Raw genomic sequence first — 27,935 nt, forward strand, 5'->3', positions numbered from 1 at the left:
ATTTTGTTATCTTTTTTATGAGAAACAGGGTTGGCAGGTAGGATTTAGTTTCTCCCTGTCTCTGGCCCACATTCCAGTACGGTAGGTGGCGGTAATGCACCATAATGTTGGATGCCAACCGCCGATAAACCCCACTGAAGAAGAAGAAGAAGAAGAAGAGGAAGGAAGAGTGTCCTATTTCTTTCCAGGGATAAGTTTAAGACAAAAACCTTAGGAATTAACAAACAATGATGCCTGTTGGATCAGTCGAAGATCAGATGAAAGCTGTACTAGACTGTCTGGTCACTGAGGATAAAATACCCACAGATGTCAGCACTACTTTGAAGCTCTTCATAAACAAACTTGATGAGTGCTCAAGGTAAATCTGGTTGGGAAGTGCCTAATGTGTTTTCTTTGGCAGATGTAGGGAAGCTTGATGCAGTTGTAGGGAAGTGCATGTGTAGCCTCCCTGTATGTGAATGCATGTCCTACTGCTTCTGCCAAGAGATCTGGGCTTTTGGGGCACAGGTGGTATGTGGTAGTGCATTCACCCCCTAACCACAAGGTTGCTGGTTCAAGTTCTGCAGTGACTATTCTCATTCAACCACTATGTTGGTGGCAGCAGTGGTATATTCTCTGAGTGACTGGTTCAAGCTCAACTCCGACTGTTCCTACCATCTTGTTACACATTCATTGTTTACCGTTTGTGTCACTGTCTCATCTTGATGGCATCAGATGTTGTCTGTCTCTGCACAGGAGCAGCATAAAGCGATGCAAATAGCGCAGTCTGGAGGAGGCAGGCCAGCTGCTGAGGAAGATCCCAGAGAAGCAGCCCCAGTGTTTGGAGGAGAAGCACCTCCTGCTACTGATCAGGCTCCTCGTCGCCATGCAGATGTAGATGTTTAACATCTCCATCGCCAGTCGCAAATGAGACCAGGTCCAGAACAAGCTCTGCCCTCTAGAAGTGGGTTAAATTTTTTGTAATAGTATTTTATTTATGATTTTTTCCCACCATTTCCCCCCCGAACCAGATACAAACATACACATACGAAAATCAACTTACAAAATCACACAAGCAACGACTACATCTCATAGCCCAGTCCCGCATGCTCACACCCCCATCCCCTAGTGCCTGCATTATTGCTTGGCACATGGCCTTAAATTGTACCAATTTGTTTTTCTCGGTCGCCCATGCTATTTCAATATTTCAATAATAAATCATTCGATTTTTCCATTGTGATGTTTTCAATGCTGGGTATTAAGTCAATTGCTATCCTGAATATGTGTTTGATCATGTCATTAGATGTTTCAACATCTGGCGAAAGTCAACCGCTTGCTGGTTTTTAGAGAGATCAATCCCTGTTTGTGCATCAGAGTGGAAAATGATCAGGTAGGTATCTATTGTTCTAAAAAGAATCCATGGTTAGAAGTATTCTTTAGCAATGCAGTAATGTTTCAGCAGCTTTCATTTTCAGGCATTATCAATTGGGGGGAGACTACAGTGAGGGAAAAAAGTATTTGATCCCCTGCTGATTTTGTACGTTTGCCCACTGACAAATAAATGATCAGTCTATAATTTTAATGGTAGGTTTATTTGAACAGTGAGTGACAGAATAACAACAATAAAATCCAGAAAAACGCATGTCAAAAATGTTATAAATTGATTAGCATTTTAATGAGGGAAATAAGTATTTGACCCCCTCTCAATCAGAAAGATTTCAGGCTCCCAGGTGTCTTTTATACAGGTAACGAGCTGAGATTAGGAGCACACTCTTAAAGGGAGTGATCCTAATCTCAGCTTGTTACCTGTATAAAAGACACCTGTCCACAGAAGCAATCAATCAATCAGATTCCAAACTCTCCACCATGGCCAAGACCAAAGAGCTCTCCAAGGATGTCAGGGACAAGATTGTAGACCTACACAAGGCTGGAATGGGCTACAAGACCATCGCGAAGCAGCTTGGTGAGAAGGTGACAACAGTTGGTGCGATTATTCACAAATGGATGAAACACAAAAGAACTGTCAATCTCCCTCTGCCTGGGGCTCCATGCAAGATCTCACCCCTTGGAGTTGCAATGATCATGAGAACAGTAAGGAATCAGCCCAGAACTACACAGGAGGATCTTGTCAATGATCTCAAGGCAGCTGGGACCATAGTCACCAAGAAAACAATTGGTAACATACTATGCCGTGAAGGACTGAAATCCTGCAGCGCCCGCAAGGTCCCCCTGCTCAAGAAAGCACGTATACAGGCCCGTCTGAAGTTTGCCAATGAACATCTGAATGATTCAGAGGAGAACTGGGTGAAAGTGTTGTGGTCAGATGAGACCAAAATCGAGCTCTTTGGCATCAACTCAACTCGACCGTGTTAGGAGGAGGAGAAATGCTGCCTATGACCCCAATAACACCATCCCCACCGTCAAACATGGAGGTGGAAACATTATGCTTTGGGGGTGTTTTTCTGCTAAGGGGACAGGACAACTTCACTGCATCAAAGTGACGATGGACAGGGCCATGTACCGTAAAATCTAGGGTGAGAACCTCCTTCCCTCAGCCAGGGCATTGAAAATGGGTCGTGGATGGGTATTCCAGCATGACAATGACCCAAAACACACGGCCAAGGCAACAAAGGAGTGGCTCAAGAAGAAGCACATTAAGGTCCTGGAGTGGCCTAGCCAGTCTCCAGACCTTAATCCCATAGAAAATCTGTGGAGGGAGCTGAAGGTTTGATTTGCCAAACGTCAGGCTCGAAACCTTAATGACTTGGAGAAGATCTGCAAAGAGGAGTGGGACAAAATCCCTTCTGAGATGTGTGCAAACCTGGTGGGCAACTAAAATAAACATCTGACCTCTGTGATTGCCAACAAGGGTTTTGCCACCAAGTACTAAGTCATGTTTTGCAGAGGGGTCAAATACTTATTTCCCTCATTAAAATGCAAATCAATTTATAACATTTTTGACATGCGTTTTGTTGTTATTCTGTCTCTTACTGTTCAAATAAACCTACCATTAGAATTATAGACTGATCATGATTTGTCAGTTGGCAGACGTACAAAATCAGCAGGGGCTCAAATACTTTTTTCCCTCACTGTATGTGCAAAAAGTGCTGTAATTTCTAAAGGGTGTCTGATCCAGGAGCAGAGTCTGGAGCTGTGTGAGGGCATGACCCAGGATTCTCCAACCTTGGAGCTAGATCTGGCCAATCAGTGGGCCAGGCGTTGGTGGCCCACTCTCCTGGATGCTTTGACCTCTGACGTGACCCTTCTTCAGAACAACACCTCCAGCCACCTCCTACCCAGGACTCTGTGTGTCTTCCCCTCTGCTGTGGAGCCCCTGCTGGCCCGTCTGGACCCGGCCTCACCAGGGCACCTCCATGCCTGGGCCTTTGTGATGTGCGCCCACCGTCAACTTGGACACCGTCAACCTGCTGTGCTGCAGCGCAAAGACCAAAGAGGCCCGACGCCGAAGGAGCTGTCTACCATGAGGACCTTTATCCCCCAGAACCTCAACAGTGAGTCGGCACCGTTCTGCGAGCACCTCCAGGCGGGGGTGAAGAGGTTCCTGTCCGGATCCGAGACAGCTGCCTGGCCCACCTCAGAGGACGGAATGGAAAAAGTGACGGTGGTGCCAGCCTCACAAAGGAGACCGAGATAGCACTTGATCAGGGAGTAGGTGAGATCTGTGAAAGTTTGACCCACTAAATAATGGTTTTACAGTGTCTTTCCTTGTCCCATCTAGCTGTGAGGTGTGATTTATTAATCTCCTATTTATGCTGATCATTGTAGTGTTTGTGGACTGGCTGTCCCAGCTGCCCGTGTCCTACCTGGAATCAGGACACAGCTACCAGAAAGAAGACTGTCCTGCTGCTGCTGTCTGCTGTACTAGAGACCTGCACAGACACCTGGAGCCCAGACAAGAAGAAGGGCCAGCCCCCAGGTCAGTGAAAGGGTATGGTATGGGTGATACCGGGACATTGAAGCCAGTATGAAGCTAATTCCAAGAGATTTTATTCCCGTTTTGTAGTTAATATGACCTTTTTGATCAACTGGGTAAAGCAGAGAGGACGGTGGGACTTCTTCTCCAGATCAAAACAACTGCTCCTTAATGGCTGTTTAGAGGATTCCACCAATGAGGTAAACTGTTAGAATTTCCATAAGATTTATTTTGAATACATTGTGAGTGACAGAAGGATAAGTGAAATAATGTATTTTCTCTGCTTTATTTTTGTCCCATATAAACTCAGCAAAAAAGGAAACGTCCTCTCACTGTCAACTGCGTTTATTTTCAGCAAACTTAACATGTGTAAATATTTGTATGAACATAACAAGATTCAACAACTGAGACATAAACTGAACAAGTTCCACAGACATGTGACTAACAGAAATTGAATAATGTGTCCCTGAACAAAGGGGGGGTCAAAATCAAAAGGAACAGTCAGTATCTGGTGTGGCCACCAGCTGCATTAAGTACTGCAGTGCATCTCCTCCTCATGGACTGCACCAGATTTGCCCGTTCTTGCTGTGAGATGTTACCCCACTCTTCCAACAAGGCACCTGCAAGTTCCCGGACATTTCTGGGGGGAATGGCCCTAGCCCTCACCCTCCGATCCAACAGGTCCCAGACGTGCTCAATGGGATTGAGATCCAGGCTCTTCGCTGGCCATGGCAGAACACTGACATTCCTGTCTTGCAGGAAATAACGCACAGAACGAGCAGTATAGCTGGTGGCATTGTCATGCTGGAGGGTGATGTCAGGATGAGCATGCAGGAAGGGTACCACATGAGGGAGGAGGATGTCTTCCCTGTAACGCACAGCGTTGAGATTTCCTGCAATGACAACAAGCTCAGTCCGATGATACTGTGACACACCGCCCCAGACCATGACGGACCCTCCACCTCCAAATCGATCCCGCTCCAGAGTACAGGCGTACAGTGTAACGCTTATTCCTTCGACGATAAACGCGAATCTGACCATCACCCCTGGTGAGACAAAACCACGACTCGTCAGTGAAGAACACTTTTTGCCTGTCCTGTCTGGTCCAGCGACGGTGGGTTTGTGCCCATAGGCGACGTTGTTGCCAGTGATGTCTGGTGAAGACCTGCCTTACAACAGGCCTACAAGCCCTCAGTCCAGCCTCTCTCAGCCTATTGCGGACAGTCTGAGCACTGATGGAGGGATTGTGCGTTCCTGGTGTAACTTGGGCAGTTGTTATTGCCATCCTGTACCTGTCCCGCAGGAGTGATGTTCGGATGTACCGATCCTGTGCAGGTGTTGTTACACATGGTCTGCCACTGCGAGGACGATCAGCTGTCCGTCCTGTCTCCCTGTAGCGCTGTCTTAGGCGTCTCACAGTACGGACATTGCAATTTATTGCCCTGGCCACATCTGCAGTCCTCATGCCTCCTTGCAGCATGCCTAAGGCACGTTCACGCAGATGAGCAGTGACCCTGGGCATCTTTCTTTTAGTGTTTTTCAGAGTCAGTAGAAAGGCCTCTTTAGTGTCCTAAGTTTTCATAACTGTGACCTTAATTGCCTACCGTCTGTAAGCTGTTAGTGTCTTAACGACCGTTCCACAGGTGCATGTTCATTAATTGTTTATGGTTCATTGAACAAGCAAGTGTTTAAACCCTTTACAATGAAGATCTGTGACGTTATTTGGATTTTTACAAATTATCTTTGAAAGAAATGTTAGCACATTTATTGAAAATGAAATACAGAAATATCTCATTTACATAAGTAAAGACACACAAAGGCGCACATTGTGATATTGTTGTATGGTGGTATTAAACATTTTGTATTGCAGATATGTAGTGGTGTAATACTGTTATTTGATGTACTGCTTTATCTTTTGTTTTATATGTAATGTAAGTGTTTTTGTCACGGTTTCGGCCGAGGCTGCCTCTCTTCCTTGCTCGGGCAGGCTTCGGCGTTCGTTGTCTCCGGAATACTAGCTGCCACCGTTGCATGTTTCTATGTTCGTTTGCTTTTGTCTAATTGTTGTCACACCTGTTTTCGTTTAGTGAATTAGTGTCCTATAAGTTCTCCTTGGGTTTGTGTTAGTGTTGTGTGTGATTGTTTTCACTGTCGTGCTTTGTTGCTGGATGTTTTGACTATTTGCTCGGTAGAGCTGTCCTCCATAGTTTGGAGAGTTTTGTCGCACCTGTCTGTGCGCCCGTTTTGTTTCGCCTGCGCGCGGAGTTTCGCCTTCGGACTATTTTATGCTTGCACGGTTAGAGATTTCACTAAAGTCTTTGGAACTATACTTCTGCGTCCTGCGCCTGATTCCACCACCACACCCACTTACAACATCCTTGACAGAATCACACACCGCTAAATGGAATCAGCAGGAGCCGAAGCAGCGCAGGCGACGCTGGAGGACAGGGTCCGCCAGCTAGATGACCAGATCCTGCGGATGGGGTCCGCATTGCAGGAGGTGATCACCACCATCAGAGGCTGGGAGACCCGAGGGACACCTCCACTACCATCGTCCCTGCCCGCGCCATCGGAAAGTCAGCCTCTTCCCGCTCCGGAACCCAGAGGAGTTCGACTCTCGCTCCCGAGGGCCTACGATGGGACCGCTACCGGGTGTCAGGGATTCCTTCTCCAGGTGGAGCTTTACCTGGCCACCGTGCACCCGGCGCCCTCGGGGCACGAGAGCGTGTCCGCCCTGATCTCCTGCCTTTCCGGTAAAGCGTTGGAATGGGCCAACGCAGAGTGGAGGAGATTAGACGCTAACACCATCACCTACGACGAGTTCTCCCGCCGCTTCAGGGCGGTGTTTGACCATCCCCCGGAGGGGAAAGCGGCGGGGGAGCGTCTGTTCGGCCTCCGGCAGGGGAGGAGGAGTGCCCAGGAGTTCGCCTTAGAATTCCGCACTCTAGCGGCGGATGCAGGGTGGAATGAGCGGGCCCTCATCGATCACTATCGATGTAGTCTACGTGAGGACGTCCGTAGGGAGCTGGCCTGTAGGGACACCAGTCTCTCGTTCGACCAGTTGGTCGACATGTCCATCAGGCTGGATACCCTGCTAGCTACCCGCGGACGTCCCCGAGGGGGTCCGTCCATTTCACCCTCCAGCGCTTCCGAGCTGTGCCCCATGGAGCTCGGTGGCGCTGGCGCTAGAGAGAGGAGGGGTCGGAATACGAGGGGGTCCATCTCCTGCACCAACTGTGGTCAGGGAGGACACACCGCGGCTAGGTGCTGGGGATGGCCTCCTAGGGGGGAGGACGACAGGTCCCGCACTGGGGAGTCCTTCCAGGTGAGTAGGCGCCCCACTCACCCAGAGCTCTCTGTTGCACACTTTTGTATACCTGTGCGTTTTCCACAGGTAGCACCTCATTCCCAGCATAAGGCGCTGGTAGATTCAGGCGCGGCTGGGAATTTTGTTGATAAGCAATTTTCTTTAGCCTTAGGGATTCCCCTTCTACCTGTTGACGTTCCTTTCCCCGTTCATGCCCTAGATAGCCGTCCGTTGGGTGCGGGCTTGATCAGGGAGGTTACAGCGCCACTTAGGATGTGTGTGCAGGGGGGTCATCAGGAGATGATCCAGCTATTTCTGATCGACTCGCCTGCGTATCCGGTGGTGCTGGGCATGCCCTGGTTGAGTACCCATAACCCATCTATTTCGTGGCAGGAGAGAGCTCTGATGGAGTGGTCTGCTCAGTGTGTGGGTCGATGTTTGGGCGTTTCCGTAGGGGCTACCTCGGTGGAGAGTCCAAACCAGGTGCCCGCATTGCACGTTCCCCCCTGAGTATGGGGATTTGGCTATTGCGTTTAGTAAGTCGAGGGCGACGCAGTTGCCGCCCCATAGGCAGGGAGATTGTGCGATAGACCTCCAGGCAGGAGCTGCGCTCCCACGGAGCCATGTGTATCCTCTGTCTCAGGAGGAGAAGAAAGCTATGGAGACTTACATAGACGAATCTCTGAGACAAGGATACATACGGCCTTCCACTTCCCCTGCGTCCTCGAGTTTCTTTTTTGTGAAGAAAAAGGATGGTGGGTTACGCCCGTGCATCGATTACCGTGGTCTCAATCAGATCACGGTGAAGTACAGTTATCCACTCCCGCTGATTGCGACCATGACTGAGTCATTGCATGGGGCGCGTTTCTTCACTAAATTAGATCTCAGGAGCGCGTACAACTTGGTGCGCATCAGGGAGGGCGATGAATGGAAGACAGCCTTTAGTACCACCTCGGGCCATTACGAGTATCTTGTCATGCCATACGGGTTGATGAACGCTCCGTCAGTTTTCCAATCATTCGTGGATGAGATCTTCAGGGACATGCAGGGGCAGGGGGTGGTTGTGTACATAGATGACATTCTCGTGTACTCGCCTACCCGAGTCGAGCATGTGGCCCTGGTGCGCAGAGTGTTGCGGAGGCTGGTGGAGCACGACCTGTATGTCAAGGCAGAGAAGTGTCTGTTTTTCCAGGAGTCGGTCTCCTTTTTGGGGTATCAGTTGTCTGCGTCAGGGGTGAAGATGGAGGTAGACCGGGTGTCAGCCGTGCGTAATTGGCAAACACCAACCACTGTGAAGGAGGTGCAGCAGTTTTTGGGGTTTGCGAATTACTACCGGATGTTTATCCGGGGTTTTGGACAGGTGGCAGCGCCCATCACGTCTCTTTTGAAGGGGCGTCCGGTGCGTCTGCAGTGGTCTGCCGAGGCGGACAGGGCGTTTGGGAGGCTGAAGGACCTGTTTACCTCGGCCCCGGTGCTGGCGCATCCGGATCCCTCTTTGCCATTTCAGGTAGAGGTGGACGCGTCAGAGGCCGGTATAGGAGCCGTGCTTTCGCAACGGTCCGGCGCGCCACCTAAACTCCGCCCCTGTGCTTTTTATTCCAAGAAGCTCAGTCCGGCGGAGCGAAACTATGACGTAGGGGACAGGGAGCTGTTAGCCGTGGTACAGGCCCTAAAGGTGTGGAGGCACTGGCTTGAGGGGGGCTCAACACCATTTCCTCATTTTGACGGACCACCGTAACCTGGAGTACATCCGGGCAGCGAGGAGGCTGAACCCTCGCCAGGCGAGGTGGAATATGTTTTTGACCCGGTTCACATTCAAGATCACGTACATCCCTGGGTCACAGAATGGTAAGGCAGACGCACTGTCTCGGCGGTATGACACGGAGGAGAGGTCCGTGGAGCCCACTCCCATACTGCCGGAGTCGTGTCTGGTGGCACCGGTAGTGTGGGAGGTCGATGCTGAACTCGAGCGAGCGCTACGCACCGACCCTAGTCCACCTCAATGCCCGGAGGGGTCGGAAGTACGTTCCGCTCGAGGTTCGGGATCGATTGATCTATTGGGCTCACACGTCACCCTCCTCTGGACATCCTGGTATCGGCCGGACAGTGCACTGTCTTAGTGCCAAGTACTGGTGGCCCATGTTGGCGAGGGATGTGAGGGTTTATGTTTCCTCCTGCTCGGTGTGCGCCCAGTGTAAGGCGCCTAGACATCTGCCTAGGGGTAAGTTACTACCCCTGCCCGTTCCACAACGACCATGGTCTCACCTCTCGGTGGATTTCCTAACTGACCTTCCTCCTTCACAGGGGAATACCACTATACTGGTCGTTGTGGACCGGTTTTCTAAGGCCTGTCGTTTGCTCCCCATGCCGGGCCTTCCTACTGCCCTGCAAACCGCCGAAGCACTATTCACCCATGTGTTCCGGCACTACGGGGTACCCGAGGATATTGTGTCTGATCGAGGTCCCCAATTTACCTCCAGAGTCTGGAGAGCTTTTATGGAGCGATTGGGGGGTCTCGGTGAGCCTCACCTCGGGTTACCACCCGGAGAGTAATGGGCAGGTGGAACGTGTGAACCAGGATGTGGGTAGGTTTCTTAGAACATACTGCCAGGACCGGCCAGAGGAGTGGGCAAGTTACGTTCCCTGGGCCGAAATGGCCCAGAATTCCCTACGCCATTCCTCCACTAACCTAACCCCTTTCCAATGTGTGTTAGGTTACCAGCCGGTTCTGGCACCTTGGCAGCAGAGCCAGATCGAGGCTCCTGCGGTGGATGAGTGGGTGCTGCGCTCGGAGGAGACATGGAACGTTGCACACGTCCACCTGCAGCGGGCCCTCCGGCGTCATAAGGCGAGCGCCGATCTCCACCGCAGTGAGGGACCGGTGTACGCACCTGGTGATCGAGTCTGGCTCTCTACCAGAAACCTGCCCCTCCGCCTGCCCTGTCGGAAACTGGGTCGGCGGTTTGTAGGGCCATTTAAAGTCCTGAGAAGGTTGAACGAGGTGTGTTACAAATTACAACTACCTGTTGAATATAAAAGTATTAACCCCTCGTTCCATGTGTCTCTTCTCAGGCCGGTGGTAGCTGGCCCACTCCAAGAAAGTGAGATCAGGGAGACTCCTCCGCCCCATTGGACATCGAGGGGGCACCGGCGTACTCCGTGCGGTCCATCTTGGATTCGAGACGTCGGATGGGGGGTCTCCAATATCTAGTGGAGTGGGAGGGGTACGGCCCGGAGGAGCGGTGCTGGGTGCCAAGGAGGGACATTTTGGACCCGTCTCTCCTGGACGGAATTCCATCGTGGGCACCCGACGCATCCTGCTCCGCGTCCTCCTGGTCGTCCCCGAGGCCGGAGTCGGCGCACGTCTGGAGCCGCGCGTCAAGGGGGGTACTGTCACGGTTTCGGGCCGAGGCTGCCTCTCTTCCTTGCTCGGGCAGGCTTCGGCGTTCGTTGTCTCCGGAATACTAGCTGCCACCGTTGCATGTTTCTATGTTCGTTTGCTTTTGTCTAATTGTTGTCACACCTGTTTTCGTTTAGTGAATTAGTGTCCTATAAGTTCTCCTTGGGTTTGTGTTAGTGTTGTGTGTGATTGTTTTCACTGTCGTGCTTTGTTGCTGGATGTTTTGACTATTTGCTCGGTAGAGCTGTCCTCCATAGTTTGGAGAGTTTTGTCGCACCTGTCTGTGCGCCCGTTTTGTTTCGCCTGCGCGCGGAGTTTCGCCTTCGGGCTATTTTATGCTTGCACGGTTAGAGATTTCACTAAAGTCTTTGGAACTATACTTCTGCGCCTGATTCCACCACCACACCCACTTACAACATCCTTGACAGTTTTAATATGTTTGGACCCCAGGAAGAGTAGCTGCTTACTTGCCTTGGCAGCAGCTAATGGGGGTCCCTAATAAATACAAATACACCCCTGACTAAATACTTTGTAGAAGCACCTTTAGCACCTTGCAGCTGTGAGTCTCTCTAGGTAAGTCTCTAATAGCTTTCCACACCTGGATTGTGCAACATTTGCCCATTTATTGTTTTCAAAATTCCTCAAGATCTGTCAAATTGGTTGTTGATCATTGCTAGACAACTATTTTCAGGTCTTGCCATAGATTTAAGTCAAAACTTTAACTCGGCCACACAGGAACATTCATTGTCTTTTTGGTAAGCAACTCCAGAGTAAATTTAGCCTTGTGTTTTAGTTTATTGTCCTGCTGAAAGGTGAATTCATCTCCTAGTGTCTGGTGGAAAGCAGACTGAACCAGGTTTTCCTCTACGATGTTGCTTGTGCTTAGCTCCATTCCGTTTCTTTTTTATCCTGAAAAACTGACCAGTCCTTAATGATTACAAGTAAACCCATAACATGATGTAGCCACCACTATTCTTGAAAATATGGAGAGTGGTACTCAGTAATGTGTTGTATTGGATTTACCCCAAACATAACACATTGTATTCTGGATAAAAAGTAAATTGCTTAGCCATATTTTTGCAGTATTACTTTAGTGCCTTGTAGCAAACAGGATGTATGCTTTGGAATATTTTTTATTCTGTACAAGCTTCCTTCTTTTCACTATTGGCCTCATGGTGAAATCCCTGAGCGGTTTCCTTCCTCTCAGGCAACTGAGTTATGAAGGACACCTTTATCTTTGTAGTGACTTGGTTTATTGATACACCATCCAAAGTGTAGTTAATAACTACCATTCTCAAAGGGATATTATTTTACACATCTGTCAATAGGTGCCCTTCTTTGCGAGGCATTGGAAAACCTCCCTGGTATCTGGGGTTGAATCTGTGTTTGAAATTCACTGCTCGACTGAGGGACCTTACAGATAATTTTATGTGTAGGGTACAGAGAGGTAGGCATTCAAAAATCATGTTAAACACTATTATTGCACACGGAGTGAGTCCATGCAACTTATTATGTGACTTGTTAAGCACATTTTTACTCCTGAACTTATTTAGGCTTGTCATAACAAAGGGGTTGAATAGTTATTCACTCAAGGCTTTTCATTTTTGATTAATTTGGAAAAAATGGGAAAAACATAATTCCACTTTGACATTATGGGATATTGTATGTAGGCCAGTGACAAAAAAAAATCTCAATTTAATACATTGTAAATTCAGGCTGTAACAAAAATGTGGAAAAAATCAAGGGGGTATTAATACTTTCTGAAGGCACTGTACATGCACGTTACCTACCACCAACACAGATGAGATGCACAGCCATAGAGATACACACATACCAATAGGATACTCAAGTACAGGTCAGTTAGCATTCGGTCTAATGTTGGCTTTCCCCCTCCTCTCCCCCAGGTGTGTACAGTCCACACCCTACAGGCCATGGTGCAGGGCTCTGGGCTGGGGGTGGCTGTGCTGAAGTTTGCCCCAGCTGTGGCTATCCTGTCCCTGACCCTCCTCTGCTCCCCCTGCTGGGCCACGAGGAACGCTGCCCTGCAGCTCTACTGTAAGACCTCCTCTCCTCTCACTACTTTAATGCACACACTGTCGACAGAGTCAAAGCTCACGTTTCAGTGTAATTTGTATTCTCTGAAACTGACCAAATCAAAAATGTAATTATATAGACCTGGCAAAAATCCATTAGGCCCACTTGAGTGGTCTGCTCCAATTTCTTTCATGTAGCTATCAGACATACATGTTAAATTATTTATTTGTTATTGTGCGCCCTCTGACTGAACCCTTTCCCATGCACAGGCGCTCTGTGCTCGAGGATGCTGGGTCAGTGCTCTGGGGGTGAGGAGGGCTCCATACAGCAAGGCATGTCTCTCCCCCGCCTTCTTCACCCAGTACCCCACCCTGCACCCCTTCCTCTTGGGGGAGTTGAGGGGGGCGGCAGGGAACTTGCACGGTCCCTAGGGGAGACCCGGCTCCGCCTGCACCCCTCCCTCTACCCTGTCCTCACCCACCTGGCCAAACTCCAGCGAGGGATCCAAGACCAAACAGGGTGATTACTGTTTTCATGTCATGATTACATTTCCTCAAACAGAGAGGCAAAATGATCCCTACTCAATGAAGCAGGTGATTATGTACATTTACCTGTTTAAGGATGACAAACCTGTATGCTCTATTAGGCACACAATCATGTACAGTGTTCTGTGCGTCCGTCCCCCTGCAGTATGTAAAGTGGTCCATGTAGTCTTTGTTCCCAGGGCTCTGTCAGACTTCCTGATTCCCCTGCTCCAGCTGGCTGCCAGTCCCATCTACAGTGTGAGGATCTTGACCTCCAAAGCCTTGGTTGCCATTTCACTGCTGTGTTATGAAGTCATTATGGGTTCACTGAGATTATTGTATTAAAGAAAACTAAGTCAACACTGCACTACATTCTCTCCATAACCCATTGGTGACCTAATAGTGATCTGCCTTTCGGTCCTCAAATGTTTCCTGTAGCATAGTCTGATAAGAGCTCTTGATACTTTCTCTATATACATTATTTTGCTGTTGATAAAACCCCATAGGCCAATCAATATGCTTGTGTCAGTGCCCCTGTTTTACACCTCCTTCAGTTTCTGGACAGTTAAGTGTCTCAGCCTATTGGCTTCCCTTTTAGACCCTTTAATGACTCCACATTCCTGAATTGACAATGCTGACCTGACCTTGCTGTGTGTTATGTTGAATGGTGTTTAACATTGCACTCTGTGCTCCGGCCAATCTGAAGGAGGCGTTGTTGGACCAGTGTGGAGTACAGCAGGACATACTGTATCTGACAGCCCTAGTGGCAATGATGACTCCTGGGGCTGACCCTACTCTGTCCCAGGACTCATGTCCTTCTCCCACCCTGGATGGTCCAGTCCTGCTGGAGTGTGTAGAGCTGCTGCTGGGGGCCCTGGCGGGCAACAGAGGGGGGCCAGAGTCCCTCTCTCAGGCCCTATGTGATGCCAGCCTGCTGCTCTCCCAAAGGTCAGGATACAGATTCGGCACACTACACTCCACTCTGTTTTTGTCATGATTTATAACTTCTTGTACAATAACATGTCATTATGGTGTCAGAAACAGTAAAAACATACCGAACCTTCAGACTCTTCTTCTTCTCCCTCGATCTCAGTCTTCAGACATCTCTGTTCCCTCGCTGGTGCAGTTTGTTGGAGGTCCACCTGGCCTCGGAGGCCCCTGAGGCTCTCAGGATAGCCTGGGCCCTCTGGCTGGGGCCTCCTTACTGAGCACGGCCATGAGGGACCACACTCCTCTCCCTGTCTTCAGCCCCAGGTAGAGATCTAGAGCAGGGTTGTAGGTTAAAAAGTACAGTATACTATACTATGCCTACTGACCTTGTCACAATCTGCTGCCGTTTATCTCGTCTCATCATGATTTAGTTTAATAATTCAACCATTTAAAAGAACAAGCACACATAAAACTTGAAAAGCCATACATGCACATGAGTAAATTCATAGAGGATAACACACAATAAAGTCTGGGACTTTCCATTGTGGTCCTCTTGAAACAAGATGGCTAGGCAAGATCCAACGCGGTTGAACACAGTATGATAATGTCCTCTTCTTGTGCTTCCTGTGCAGGTTGATCAACACAGGGCTTTACCTGCTGCAGGATGAGAGCAGGCTATGAGAGGAGGAGGGGAGAGGAGCTTGTACCTGATGCAGCAAGGTTAGGCAGCAATGATAGTGGCAAACAATAGAGTATCACAGTATGAGTCATAATACCCATAAAACCTAGCGGTCAAACAAGGAAATGGTTCCGATCGTTTTTCCACCATTCATTTTTCCTATAGGGGATTTTAGAAACTTAAAATAAGGGCTGTATTTCGTGTAGGTTTACCCTGGCGTGACATTTTGATAACCGTGTAAATCTCTCTAGGACAAGGTGACTTTTATCAATATATTCACCTGTATTTCTCCCCCAAAAAATGAAACGCTAATGTGGCTATCATAAAGAACTACAACTACCAAGATGATCTGGACGAGACTGCCGAATGGAGGCAAAGGTAAGAATATCTGGATTAACTATCTAAGTGTAGTAATGAATAAATTGGCAACATTTCTTTAAATGGACAATTCTGTGAACTGTCTTGTTCAAGTTTTAAATTGACACAATACCTGTTAGCAAAGGTGTCAGCTAGAGATGATGTGAAGGAGCTTGCAGGAATTTGTAGTCTTGCATGATGTCTATTTTGATGCTAATTAGCATTTTCGAATCTGAGCGTAAATAGAGCCGAATATATTGATAAAAGTCACCTTGTCCGAGAGAGATTTACATGGTTATCAAAACGTCACGCCAGGGAAACACAGCCCTTATTTTAAGTGTTTCTAAAATTCCCTATGGGAAAAATACATGGTGGAAAAACAATTGGAACCATTTCCCTGTTTGACCACTAGGTTTTATGGGTATTACGACACCTCCACTCTGGGGCTCTATTACAGACAAAATTGTTGTTTGTTTCATAAAATGAGCTATTTGGTACAGTTCCATTTCCTAATAAACTACTCTGGACAGGTACATCTCCCTTGTCTCACATACTTCTCACCCACGTACTGTAGTCTTACGACTCACTTCTTCTTTCCATATTAGCTACTTCTTATTGGGTTTCATCTGCAGCAGAGAGACTCAGACAGTGACGTAATGCCAGCAGTAGAGACAGACAGGAGGGTTGGTGAACAGCATGGGAATACAAGGCTTTATGCTCCATTAGTGGCTGGCCTTCTGCCTGGATAAGTGTCCATTGTCAGACCGCCTGCCTCCCTCAGATGAAGATGATTCACTGTACTGTAGAGCTGCTGGTTGCCCTGCAACACTAGAACAGTCTTACATCATCATCATTACAGCAGTCCACTCCTTTTGTTGGAGATGTGCATCTATCAGTGCAGGCAAATATTTGATAAGAGGCTACAGCTACTGTGCTGTCCACCCTCTTTGGAAGTGTTTGTGTGTACATTGGGTCTGAATGACCTTTCTAATATGTCCTTGTAGATGTGCTTGGAGGAGGTCAGTGTGATCATGTGTGATGTAGTGTTATTGAGGCGAGGAGCGTATACACCAGATATGATCAGCAGTCTGCTTGCCATCAGAATGGATGGATTGGCTTTCTTGGCCTTGGAGGAAATGATAGTGTGGCTCCAGGATGTGGAGGGCAGCACACACAGAGGGTAGTGATAACTTAAGAAAACAAGAGTCTATTATCTGAACGTTTGATTCTGAAAACCATTCCCAATGCCAGCATATCTATGCGGTCTCTTTCAGTCATGTTACCATTATCATAGATCCGTTTTTCATTGCACTGACTGCCTGTCATCCACCTCATGCTCAAGTGTTGTGGTGAAGCTTTTTAGCTACTTTTACCAGGAATGCTTTATTTTCTTTACCAAGTAAAACATAAATAATCCTGTGGTATTTACAGTGTTGGGCCCTATTGGCTTTCTGTAGATATTTCTTTGAGAGCAGTCTCTAACTCTCGTACCTGTGTTAATCTATTTTATGTAACCACTTCTGAGATCAAATTTGTATTAATAATTCATACATGGCACTTATTCAATGCATGTTCCTAAGACATGTCTTAGAAATTAGAGACACAGGGAGATAAACGGGGTGTATAATCCTACAGGATTTAAATATGTCTAAGATCGAGCCACAGCAGGCTGGGAGGAGGTACTGTACTATAGCACTTAAACATAATCTATAAAACGGGTCTAGTGACTTACCCGTTGTGATACCAACACTGAGGTTCAAATGCTTTGAAAACAAACAGAAACATTTGTACTATGTGAACTCTGTGCTACTTACAGACAAATAACATGTTATGATTTCGGTCCTTGAGTATGTCTGAACACTGAACTAAAAAATACACTATGAAATTAATAATGGAAACAACTTGAGTAATCTTATACACAACATTTTAATATTTTCTTGCTCCTTTCACTTCAGTGTTATTCCCTCATCTGGCTCACTCTAACTATGACCTATTTAACTGTCCAAATGTTTTTCCATGGGAAACTTTCCATAGATAATTAAGAAAAGTAAAGTTGGGCATTTTCAGGAGTGTGTGTGTGTGTGTGTGTGTGTGTGTGTGTGTGTGTGTGTGTATGTATGTTTCCTGCACTCTGGCTACGGTTTAATAGAAACTTGGAGGCTGACCATCTGGCCTTATTAGAGCCTTTGTTACCATTCCCTGAGACTGCAGGGTTACCTGGATACAGCCTCAGAGGTTTTCATTAAGTCTGTGTCCATGCAATGAAATAATTAGCCACGGCAGACAGGAACAAGGCCAAGTAAGCACCAAGGCTTTTATGAGCTGTGTGTTCCATTAAGGTCACAAGGAATCTGCTTTTCCACTCTGACATATCACTGCCAGTCTTCTGTTCTGGTTAAGAAAACAATAAGAGGGAATATTCACCCTTTACTCCGCATCAACAACATGATTTAGGTCAACTCAATGTAAAGAGTTAAAATAAATAACAGTTTGCATAAGATTGGTTTTAGCAGTGTAAGAGGAGGTTATCAGCAACGGTGGGTATTTGTGTTTACATGACACGGAGAGAAAAAGAGAGCATGAGAGACTGTATTTGTGTTAGCTTGGGAAGAAAGAATGGGTGACTGTAGAATGGGATAGAGAGAGAGAGGGAGAATGTTTTTATTGGTAATTGACTGAAAGCAGGGTGACATTTGTTTGAAAAGCCGCTGCTGAGTGAACGCTGACTGAGTCATGCTCTGCCAGTGGCCTGTGGCTCTCTCCTTCTTCTGGGGTCAGCCAACAATGACAGGGGCCTCTCCTTTAAGCACACAGCTGCCTGCACAGGGAGAGGAGATAACATTTAACATTGGCCTCCTTCGGTCCCCATGGCCTTATGAAGTCCTGGCCTGTCAGTGACATCAACATGGGTCAGTGCCTGAGGCTGAGGGAGAATAGGGTGGAGAGAGGGGGGGTGGTGGAGGAAGGCTGTGTGGAGGGATGAAAGGGGTTGTCTGGTGATAAAGTGTTGAATGTAAAGTCTATTGCCAGCACTATTTTATAGTGTGTGTCTAATAATTCAAGTAACTGACACTAAAATAACACAGTCCTTAAAATATTGTGAATAATTTTGGTTAAACTTTCTCTGGGATTATACCTCTGTAAGCAAAAAGCCACAGTGAAGTTGAAGTCTCTGTCAACAAAAGTTGCAGAAAGGATTGTATTTAGAATGAAGGCAAGTAAATCATTAGAGTGGTTTGTTCACCTAATTTTATTTATTTATTTTAGTGTTAAAAAGCAGGAACGTCTGAAAATGTATGCACTCACTAACTGTAAGTCGCTCTGGATAAGAGTGTCTGCTAAATGACTAAAATATAAAATGTAAACTAATCCAGTATGTCTGTTGGCTGGGTGTGAGTTTTTTTGGGGTAATCTTTGGACAGCTCAGGAAGGCAGAGTTTTGAGATATACAGTGGGACAGTGTCTGGACTCTGGACAGTCTCTAATGTGGTGTTTTGGAAGCTGGCAAAGTTAGGGCAGTGGGGCAAATTATTTATGAGTACTGTAATGTGTCCTATTTGGCCTAGTGGGCCAGCAGGATAAATGGCGAACAAACAAGGGAGAAGTGTTTCAATGCTGCTATTGTACAGGGAGATTGTTTCTTTTTTCTTTACATGTCTCCTGCAGCCTATAATATGATTGGCAGGGCAGTTCTATGCTGCCAAAAGAGGAGATAAAGTCTTACCACCATAAAAAAAAGATAAGAATAAATATGATAAAACTGATCAGTGATCAGTATAACAAGGCCCTTGGTGACCAAGACTAGAGTAACAACTTCATGGTTCTTCCTCTATTTTTCATTTAACACAGGGTTCAGATCAGAAGAGCATAAAGGATCCAGATACATTATTTACCAATAAAAGCAACATTTATTAAGCTGCTCAAAAATCAGGAGAAACCATGAGTTATTCAAATTAAACTGTGTTGTATGACCCTCACTATAACTTCATTAAAATGAGTAGCATCCAGTGCCAAATATGCCTAGTCTATCTGAGCATGTACACTCTTAGAAAAAAGGGTTCGTAAAGGGTTATTCAGCTGTCCCCATAGGATAACCGTTTCTAGTTCCATTTTCGGTTCCATGTAGAACCCTCTGTGGAAAGGGGCCGGAGTGGTGTCGCACATGCCCCCCATCCCTAGCAAACACAACTGATTAAAGTAATTGCATTCTAAACTGAAGATCATGATTAGTTGATTATTGGAGTCATGTGTGTTAGCTGGGGCTGGGGCAAAAGTGTGACACCAATCAGGCCCAAAGGACTGGAGTTGCCCATCCCTGGACTAGAACATGGACACAAAGGCCATTTAGTAGACTACTAATTGGGTTTTGCTGGGATTACTAATCAGTTGAGTTACCTGCAGCAGGCTCAGGTTGTTGTTGTACAGCAGGGTTCTTCAATTCCGGTCCTGGAGGGCCGAAACACCTCTGTTTTTCATCCTCTCCTTCTAATCAGGGGCTAATTCAGACCTGGGACACCAGGTGAGTGCAATTAACTACCAGGTAGAAATAAAAAACAGAAGTGTTTCGGCCCTCCACGACCGGAATTGAAGAACCCTGTTGTACAGAGACAACATTGCGGCAGTGCTTCATTACTTTTATTCGCACAGTGTCACGCGACGTGTGCCCAAATTTGGTCCCAATGGATAAAGCTCGTTTTCTGGATGGAGCGCGTATGGCTCTAGGACCTTGAAGATGCAACGCGCTGACGCCGCCGCACCATACTGCAAAGGGGAGTTCCTTGTCCAAGAGAGAGGCTGTTTACGAAGAAAGCTCAACTCCCTTTGACAAACAAGGGCTGGTCTGCAGATGGGAGCAGTTTGACTGAATTATTCAGCATAGGCTCTTCCACACAAAAACTTTTTGTTGTTGTTGAGAAATAGCCTGTCAATTTCCTTTGTGTGCACTAATTGTTTTCGTTTTTATTCATCCTATAAATTCTACAGTATGTTTTTCTCGTTGCGCTTTGTTTTGCTGAGCGTCGCTTTTGTGGACAGCGCATCCATTGCTGAAGGTAACATGACATTCATATGACTGGAAACCAATGCCTTTGTTCACATTAGTCTACGTCTGCATTTGTTACTTAATCAATGTCCAATGCTTTGTTTAAAAAGTTATCCTATTTTGTTTAAAATGTGGATTTTATAGCTACATTATTGTATAGGACCTGAGAAAAAATGTCCAAACAAGGAGATTCAAGAGTACCATTTTTGTTGATGATTATTATTAAACATAATTGCAATACTTCCATGGGAATTCCTTTTTGAATGTATGGCATTGTGGAAACAGACTTATACTTTTAGATTCTACACATACAGTAAGTTAAGATGTTTCATTTGCTGGTAATTTATCCTCTTCATTTTCAATCACTGAATCACTGAATGTGTCCCCAGACTGCATCAGATCCAATGGTGTGGAGTACAGAGGGGAGCAACAGAGCTCCTCCACAGGGCTAACCTGTCTAAACTGGACCAACACAACACGGGACTATGATGTTTTGGCGTATACAGATTCACAAATGGGTAAATTACATTAATATGCCATCAAATTGATAATTCATTGATTTGACACAAGTTTATAATCTGCCACCATTGCTGTGGTGTTCACTCGAAGTGCCATGATTTAAATGTCACTCACGTTTGTTTTAATGGTAAACAGTTTGTTTGGTTATAGATGTTATTTAGTGTATAACTGCAGGCTCTAGGCTCTGTGTGGGGTTATATTAGTAAGGTCAGGGTGGAAGTATTTGAATCTTGTTGGCAAAATACAGAACCAGAGCATGCATTTCAGTATTACAGTATATCAAAGATGTCACATGCATATCTACACACACACACACACGTTTGTTTTACTATCCTTGTGGGGACCAAACAGTTGATTCACATTCAAAATCCTATTTTCCCTAACGCTAAACCTAACTTTAACCCCAAACCCCTGGTCCTAACCTTAATTGTAAACCTAAGCCTAAAATAGCTGTTTTCCTTGTGGGGACCAGCGACATGTCCCCACTTGTCAGAATGTTCCTTGTTTTACTATCCTTGTGAGGACTTCTGGTTGATGTGTCCTTTTCTTTATGCTCTGTAGGTGTTGGGGACCATAACTACTGCCGTAACCCAGACTCCTCTGAGAAGCCCTGGTGCTACGTGACTGGCCTAGACACACAGGCCCAGAGACAATCATGTGCCATTGACACCTGCAAAGGTATTTAGCTGCCCAGTCATACAAATAAATGATCTTAAGCTAGGTTTCCATCCAATTGGCGACGGATTTTCATGCGAATATTGTAAAATCTGCATTAAAAAAAAAAAGTGCATTTTCACACCAGTGGCGTGTTTCCACCAAACAGACTTGTTGCAAATAAAAATCAGTGTGTGATGACGTAGTGCACACAACACACTTTTTCTCTTTTAAGTTTTCATGTATCGAATACAATTCTAAAGTTCAATGTGTTTCCATCGCATTTTCAACTCTGATAGTTTTGTCACAAACTGTTGCATTAAATAGCAAATGTGCCTACTCTGGTCTTGGTACATGCACTCTAGCCAACAACTTGCAGATGCTGAGCAGGTATGCTAGTCTACATAATGAGATTATTATGGATAAGGGAGAGGATATTTTTATTTGTCAAATGGCAGTCAAGCATTGATCATCATGTCACCAGAATAAGACCCTCGATATTTATTGGAAAGGAGCATCAAGATCACTGTGCACTTTCACCACCCTGTGAAGTTCATCACTTATTTAATCTGTAGCCTAATAAACTGCATGGTTTCCCAGGTCATAGTGGGAAGACCACACACAATATCATCGTGTGAATCCCAAGTTTACTTTGATATGATGGTGGTTATATCAATATTTGCACATAAAGGCTTTTCCATTGCCATTTTTCACATAATTCATTTTACACACAAAAATATCTCACCATGTCGAACGAACAATCTGTCAGCATTTATAAAATTGTACCGAAACTTCCTGTTTCCATCACAGCTGTCATTATTTTTTTTTTTTATACAGTATGACTTTACTTGCATATAAAATGTGGATGGAAACGTGATTACTGAAATACATACACTGACAGTACATAGGTGAATGCACTACATTGGGAAAATGTATGTAAAATGCTGTTTAAATATAGCTGCGACGGAGTGAATAAATATTATGCACACATTGAAATGTAGGTCAAGGCTTGGCAAAATACATTACTGGATGGGAAAAAGACTGCCTCCTCTGCCCATCCCTAAATGTAATCTCGATGCAGTTCTTGGAAAAGGGAGTCACTGCAGTTGGGTAATCTCTAACTTTTTAAAGAGGTGAAATGTAAATGTTTTTCTGATGATCTTTCTAACCCTGTGAATGTTATTAAGTCCAAAGTTAGTCTCTGGAAGTGGTATGGTGGGATTGTCCCCCGCCCCCCCGTGGGCCGTGAGAACAAAGAGAACTAAGGGGAGCCATGTGTTTCTTTCTTGGGAACCTAGAACGTATTTCTTCTCATAAGGAAACTAGAGAACTTTAGCCGCAAGATTTCTTGACGACGGTATATTTGTAGTTCTTCTCTTATGGTTACGCAACAATTTATACACAAACTGCTGCAAAATTGTAGAGATCCTATTAAAGTATTCTAATTCTATGTGCGCAATGTTCAAATAAGACAGCTAATTAGGCTTATCTAGAGAAATCTCTTCTCCCACGTGAGAAGCTGTGAGAGAAAAGGCTAGGCCAGTTGGTCAGTTAATCCACTTTGAGGATGTTTCCTGGGGTTTGACCTTTGCTCTCACATTGTCTGGGAAGGCAGTGCATGTCAAACAATAACAAGGGCCCTGTCATTATGGAGCCTGCAGAGCCATAACTTGTTAGGCAGGCGGCTGCCTAAGGGTAGGTGTAAGCCCCACCCTATTCCTCAACCCATTGGTGGAACGTTTTTTACTTTTACCATGGAGACAGTAGGTAATTGGCTACTGCTGGCTATGACCTCAGGCTCTTCAACTCCAGCAGAGTTGATAAACAACTTTTGGAGGGGTAGGGCCTGACTCCTCAGTGGAGCTCAAGAGCAGATGTTGACATCTGCAGATTCCTTTCCCCTGAGACGTGTAGTGCACTTCTGCCCCATTTTGCTGTGAAATGGCTGTCCTTTTTAATTATTTAATTTCTTTATAGAACTGCTTCCAAAGTGAACAAATGAGGCAAATCCAGTAGCTCTCCTCGTCCATCTGAGCCTCTGTGGCAACGTTATTGACGTCAGACCACGTGGTTTCTAAATCACTGCCTTGTTTTGATTTCCTAAAATGGGACCAAGTGGAAATTTTGTTTGCTCTATTCACGCATGTATTTTATCTCAACGTTTATTCTACAATAAAAGCACATAAAGAGTGAAATTAAACAATACAGTTAAATCGAATATTACTATCATATGTTCTCAAGAATGCAAACCCAAATGCAGCAACAGGAAACCTAGAAAGCAAACTAACATGGCGGTCGTGCGTTGTTTGGGGACTGGCTGTTGATCATATCTTATTTTCTCATATTGTCTCCACAGACGAAGCCCCTACAGAGGCAGGCTCCCTTACCACAGCACAGAGAGAGGTCTTTGAGCTGACCAAGTCTGGGTCAGCCCAGGGAGGGGGTGCTGCGGTCCAGCCAGTCATTGGCATCAGCCAGCGGGTACGCACAGGACCCAAGAAGAAGAAGGACCTGGGTACTCTTGGTATGTCCTGATCTAACTGCTGAAGCAGAGGGGTTAACATAGGGGAAAGGGGGGATGTCATAGGGCCATAACACGTGAGCCTCAAGGGACTCTCCTAAAAAGAGTGGGCCAGCTTGTTGCAGCTCGGCTTGGTACAATAGAATGAGATGGATATAAATGAGTTAGAAAGGACTCAAAATATTATCATAGGGATAAAATAATTATCCCTCTCACCGCCTGTGAGGTGCACTGATATGCACATTTTCAAATACATACTGTATATAAACTTTTGTGAATTCAGTTTGGTAACCATAGATCCTGTGTCCTGTCTCTCTCAGGCTATGTGGTTGGCATCCTCATGATGGCCATCATCATCCTCATGGGGGTGGGCATCACCTTCGGCTACTTCTACAAGAGGTCAGTATCAGCCACTATGCTACACTAGGTGCTACAACTGGAGACACAGAGCATTACAACCCTAGCTATTGTCTACTACTTTGTTAGGTTGCATCATGTGGTATGTGTTAGTGACATAAGAACTGGAACATGTGAACCACTAGGCCAAATGGTGCCTCGGAGAGTAGGGACACACAATGTATGAAAAATTTATGCACTTACTAACTGTAAGTTGCTCTGGATAAGAGCGTCTGCTAAATGACTAAAATGTAAATGTTACATTGATTTGCAACAGATGCTTATTTCTACTGCAGAGAGAGACCGAAATAGAACATTAACAAAATGTTCCGCTGTAGTGGTGATTCAGAACTCTGATGTAGCGTTGCACAGGCTTGGCACAGCTTAGACTTGTTGTGTCCATGAAAAAAGCAGCAGTTGTGAGGGCTTGGAACGTCTCAGGCAGCATGTCAGTGGGGTGAGGGAGGGCTAGTGTGGGCAGTTGGCACAGAATGTTACCAGGATGTGGAGCAGAGGCCACAGGCTGCCTCCCCCACTATCCATCCTGTTAGCTGTCGCTCGCCAATGTGATGAGGCCTGTTCAGAAGCCACTGCCGCCACAACAACAACATGAAAACAGAAGGGAGAAAGAAGAGAAGAGCATGCCTGTAGCCTGGCTATTTTAGGCACCCGCATTTGATGTTTCTGAAAGAGTGGAGAGTGTGGAGGAGCCCTGGGGGGAGGTGGGTAAAATGGAGAATCTACTGCAGTGGTGCAGCAGGCAGAGAGAGGGACCAAGTTCTGCAGATGGGGGATTCTGACTGATGGCCTCTGGAACAGAACTAGATGTTCTGGAGCACCAAATTTGGCTGTCCAATCTGATTATGTGACTGTTATCTATTCTAAGGAGCTCGGGGGGGGTTCAAGTATTCAAGTAGCTTGAATTAAATTGGTCAAGGAAATGTATTTCTTTCTCACGCAGTAATCAGGTTTAGGAAAAAAATATAGCCTCTGAAGCCCGTGTTTATCGAGTCGACAAGATTTGGAAGGATGGCCCCACAAGACTAGGAAAAAGGTGAATAGCGGGGTTAGGAGGATTTGCTGATTCCTAAAATTACATTAGGCAGACCCAATTCTTAGGAATCAGTGCTGTAGTGGAGCAGAGCACAGTTGCGTAACGTGTCGCATAGAAGCAGTCAGGCAGGAAGAGGCGCCAGTCCAACAGTATGGCATGTTCCCTGTGCTGGATGGGGCTCAGCAGATGGCAGATCTCACACCACCCTCAGATTCTATCCCAAATGGCACCTGCCTGGACTGGCTTATGTCATACTGCAGGATGCCTGCCACCACCTAGCCCCGGCCTTCATCAAAACATTCCCTTCCCTGTTCCAGACCAGATACGGTCTCGAACCGGTCTGTCTGGCCCTGTCGTTTTTTGCTACTGCAACGTTAATGGCCACTGTTGACAATCCCCTCATCCCAGTGATATGAGACTCAGTACGGTACGCTGCCTCTCGTTCTGGTCATCAATAGAAATCATGGCCCAGCTGGCTCTCAACGTGTTTAGAAAGAGGATGCAGGTCATTATAAGATGCTGAAGCACGCTATGATGAACCTCAGATTCATAGCAGTGTTTTTTTCAGGTTAAAGACATTAGTCCTGTAAACTGTTATTGTAAACACCCCATGCGCCTATATAATCTGCTCCGACACTATGATCAGTACCACCATCATCCTAACCTCTTATGTGTGTGTTTGCTGCAGGGGTCGGGACCTGAAGAAGCAGCATGAGCAGCGTGTGTATGAGCGGGAGATGCAGAGGATCACCCTGCCCCTGTCGGCCTTCTCCAACCCAACCTGTGAGCTGGTGGATGAGAACACCATCGTCATCATGGCCGAGGAGCAGACCCCCACCCAGGAGGGCATGGAGGGGGAGGGGCGAGACCCCCTGATGGGCCAGCAGGCTGGTACCCCAGGAGCCTGAGCACCCCACTGGAATGGGAATGAACAAGGACATTCGAACCTAGAGGATCCAAATACTCCCCTCACCTCACCTCCGTCCCCAAATCACCCCTCTTTTTAAAGGCCTACGAGAAGGGGAGCAGGGCTGAGCTCCAAAGACTGAACTCTGTGTCCTTATTGACCTGGTTTTAACAATAGGTGGAGGTGAAGGACTAATTTCACTCCAAATGGAGACCATCAGGTGAATCTGGTGATGGTTGTGTACAAAAGTGCATGTCAGGGATGCTCATTAAGAAATGGTGCATTTGAGATCCAAGAAAACATGATCATGGGCTGAGCCCCTGCTGTAGCAGTATGATTGTCTTGTGAATGGGATGTGCATCAATCAACACTAATGATGGTGATGTTATAAGCTTTGGATGAAGAGTAGGAGACAGTGTTTGGAAAGAGGGAATTCAAAGCCTTTTCTTATTCCGTTTTCTTTTTCATATTGAGGTGTTCGGCAGTTGGGTGTTATGAGCTTGCCTGAGAAAGTGCTAGGGCAGCTATGGGTGGGCATCTAGTGTAGGAATAGGATAGCTCTGTTAGACATCTGTGTTTTCTATCTGAAAGACCGTTGGAACAGATGTGTGGAGTAATTAGTTAGCATCAGGGAACATTTTATATTAGGCCTAGGTCTAAATCAGATCTGGAAGAGAAAAGGAAACGTATCCCACTCTCTGAAGCTGTGACGTTGCTTAGCATAATGCCTCTGAATATTTGTACATGGTTCCCCTGGTGACCTTTCTGTTTAACTCATAAGGCTGTGTGACAGAAACCAATGTGCAGTAACTAGAAACATCAGCAGTCGTTGGCTTTACATGAGGACAGGCTGTATGGTTCCTCAGGTTAGGGAGTGACAGGAAAAGGGAGACGTCTTTGTAAATCGAAGGATCTGTTCTCAGGACTGCCGTGAAACAGAATACAGCTTAGTCTGAGGTCTGGCTAGAACCGGACAGAGCCTGTCTGAATGACGCATGGGTAGAACAGAAGTCTGTTTGAAAGTTGAAGCCTGGGGCATTAGATTGAATTTAGACCGTTTGAATTGCCCCAAATGTTAGGGCAAGCAGATGAGCAAAGTAAAAGAGTAAAGAGGATATGAGTCCAAAACTGAGGTGACCTACCATATTAGATATGTACAGTTTGGTTTAACTACTTAATAAGCAGCCTGTCGCATGTTTTGAAATGGTATGCTGAAAGTAATGCCACAGTTGGTTAGAAAATGTAACTTTTCATCGGAGACATTGACTTCAGCACAATCCCTTGTTGGGGTTAATTGTAATATCTTTCTGCTTTACATGGTTGCTCTATTCTGCTAATACAATCTTGCATCACTCCAAATGGTTGTCTTTTGTAATTTACACTTAATCTTTGAAATGGTTAAATCATTCTCCATCACTGGTTACTCTTCAATCATTGCGTTTCCTTAATTTTGGTGCAACATTGTTTTGTAAACGTTTCTTCATTGTTGCAATGCATCAAAGTATTGTTGCTCGTCATTGGAAATTAGTACTTCTAAATGATTTGTAAATTTGGCAGATTTCTAAATAAAATGGACTTTGAAAAAGCATAACTGCATCCTCATTCTTCACCCTTAAATGAATACAAATTATATCCTTAGTTTAATTTAGCTGAAACCTGCTAAAAGAATGAGTGACTCATGCTCACTGGGATTTCAAAA

The 27,935-nt window shown here is 46.0% G+C and overlaps 1 protein-coding gene across 3 annotated transcripts; it reads left to right on the top strand.

Annotated features, from left to right (window-relative positions):
- The first annotated feature begins 179 nt into the window (after positions 1-179).
- LOC121530970 (phosphoinositide-3-kinase-interacting protein 1) lies at positions 180-27,824 on the top strand. Of its 3 annotated transcripts, none has more exons than XM_041836395.1 (15): positions 180-358; positions 736-943; positions 1,283-1,369; positions 3,116-3,652; positions 3,766-3,916; positions 4,036-4,113; positions 12,525-12,675; positions 12,924-14,126; positions 14,272-14,432; positions 14,741-14,828; positions 20,575-20,703; positions 21,266-21,382; positions 23,715-23,882; positions 24,200-24,278; positions 26,018-27,824. In XM_041836395.1, the coding sequence occupies exons 10-15, from the start codon at positions 14,786-14,788 to the stop codon at positions 26,235-26,237; spliced, it is 756 nt and encodes a 251-aa protein (XP_041692329.1). In that variant the 5' UTR covers positions 180-358; positions 736-943; positions 1,283-1,369; positions 3,116-3,652; positions 3,766-3,916; positions 4,036-4,113; positions 12,525-12,675; positions 12,924-14,126; positions 14,272-14,432; positions 14,741-14,785; the 3' UTR covers positions 26,238-27,824. The 3 variants fall into 3 exon arrangements, with proteins under 3 accessions (XP_041692329.1, XP_041692330.1, XP_041692328.1); XM_041836396.1 differs by having other exon boundaries at positions 4,039-4,113; XM_041836394.2 differs by lacking the exons at positions 180-358; positions 736-943; positions 1,283-1,369; ... (5 more) ...; positions 14,272-14,432; positions 14,741-14,828 and adding an exon at positions 19,741-20,195.
- The last annotated feature ends 111 nt before the right edge of the window (positions 27,825-27,935 follow it).

This window comes from Coregonus clupeaformis, chromosome 18 (assembly GCF_020615455.1).
Source record: "Coregonus clupeaformis isolate EN_2021a chromosome 18, ASM2061545v1, whole genome shotgun sequence".
Lineage (NCBI taxonomy): Eukaryota > Metazoa > Chordata > Actinopteri > Salmoniformes > Salmonidae > Coregonus > Coregonus clupeaformis.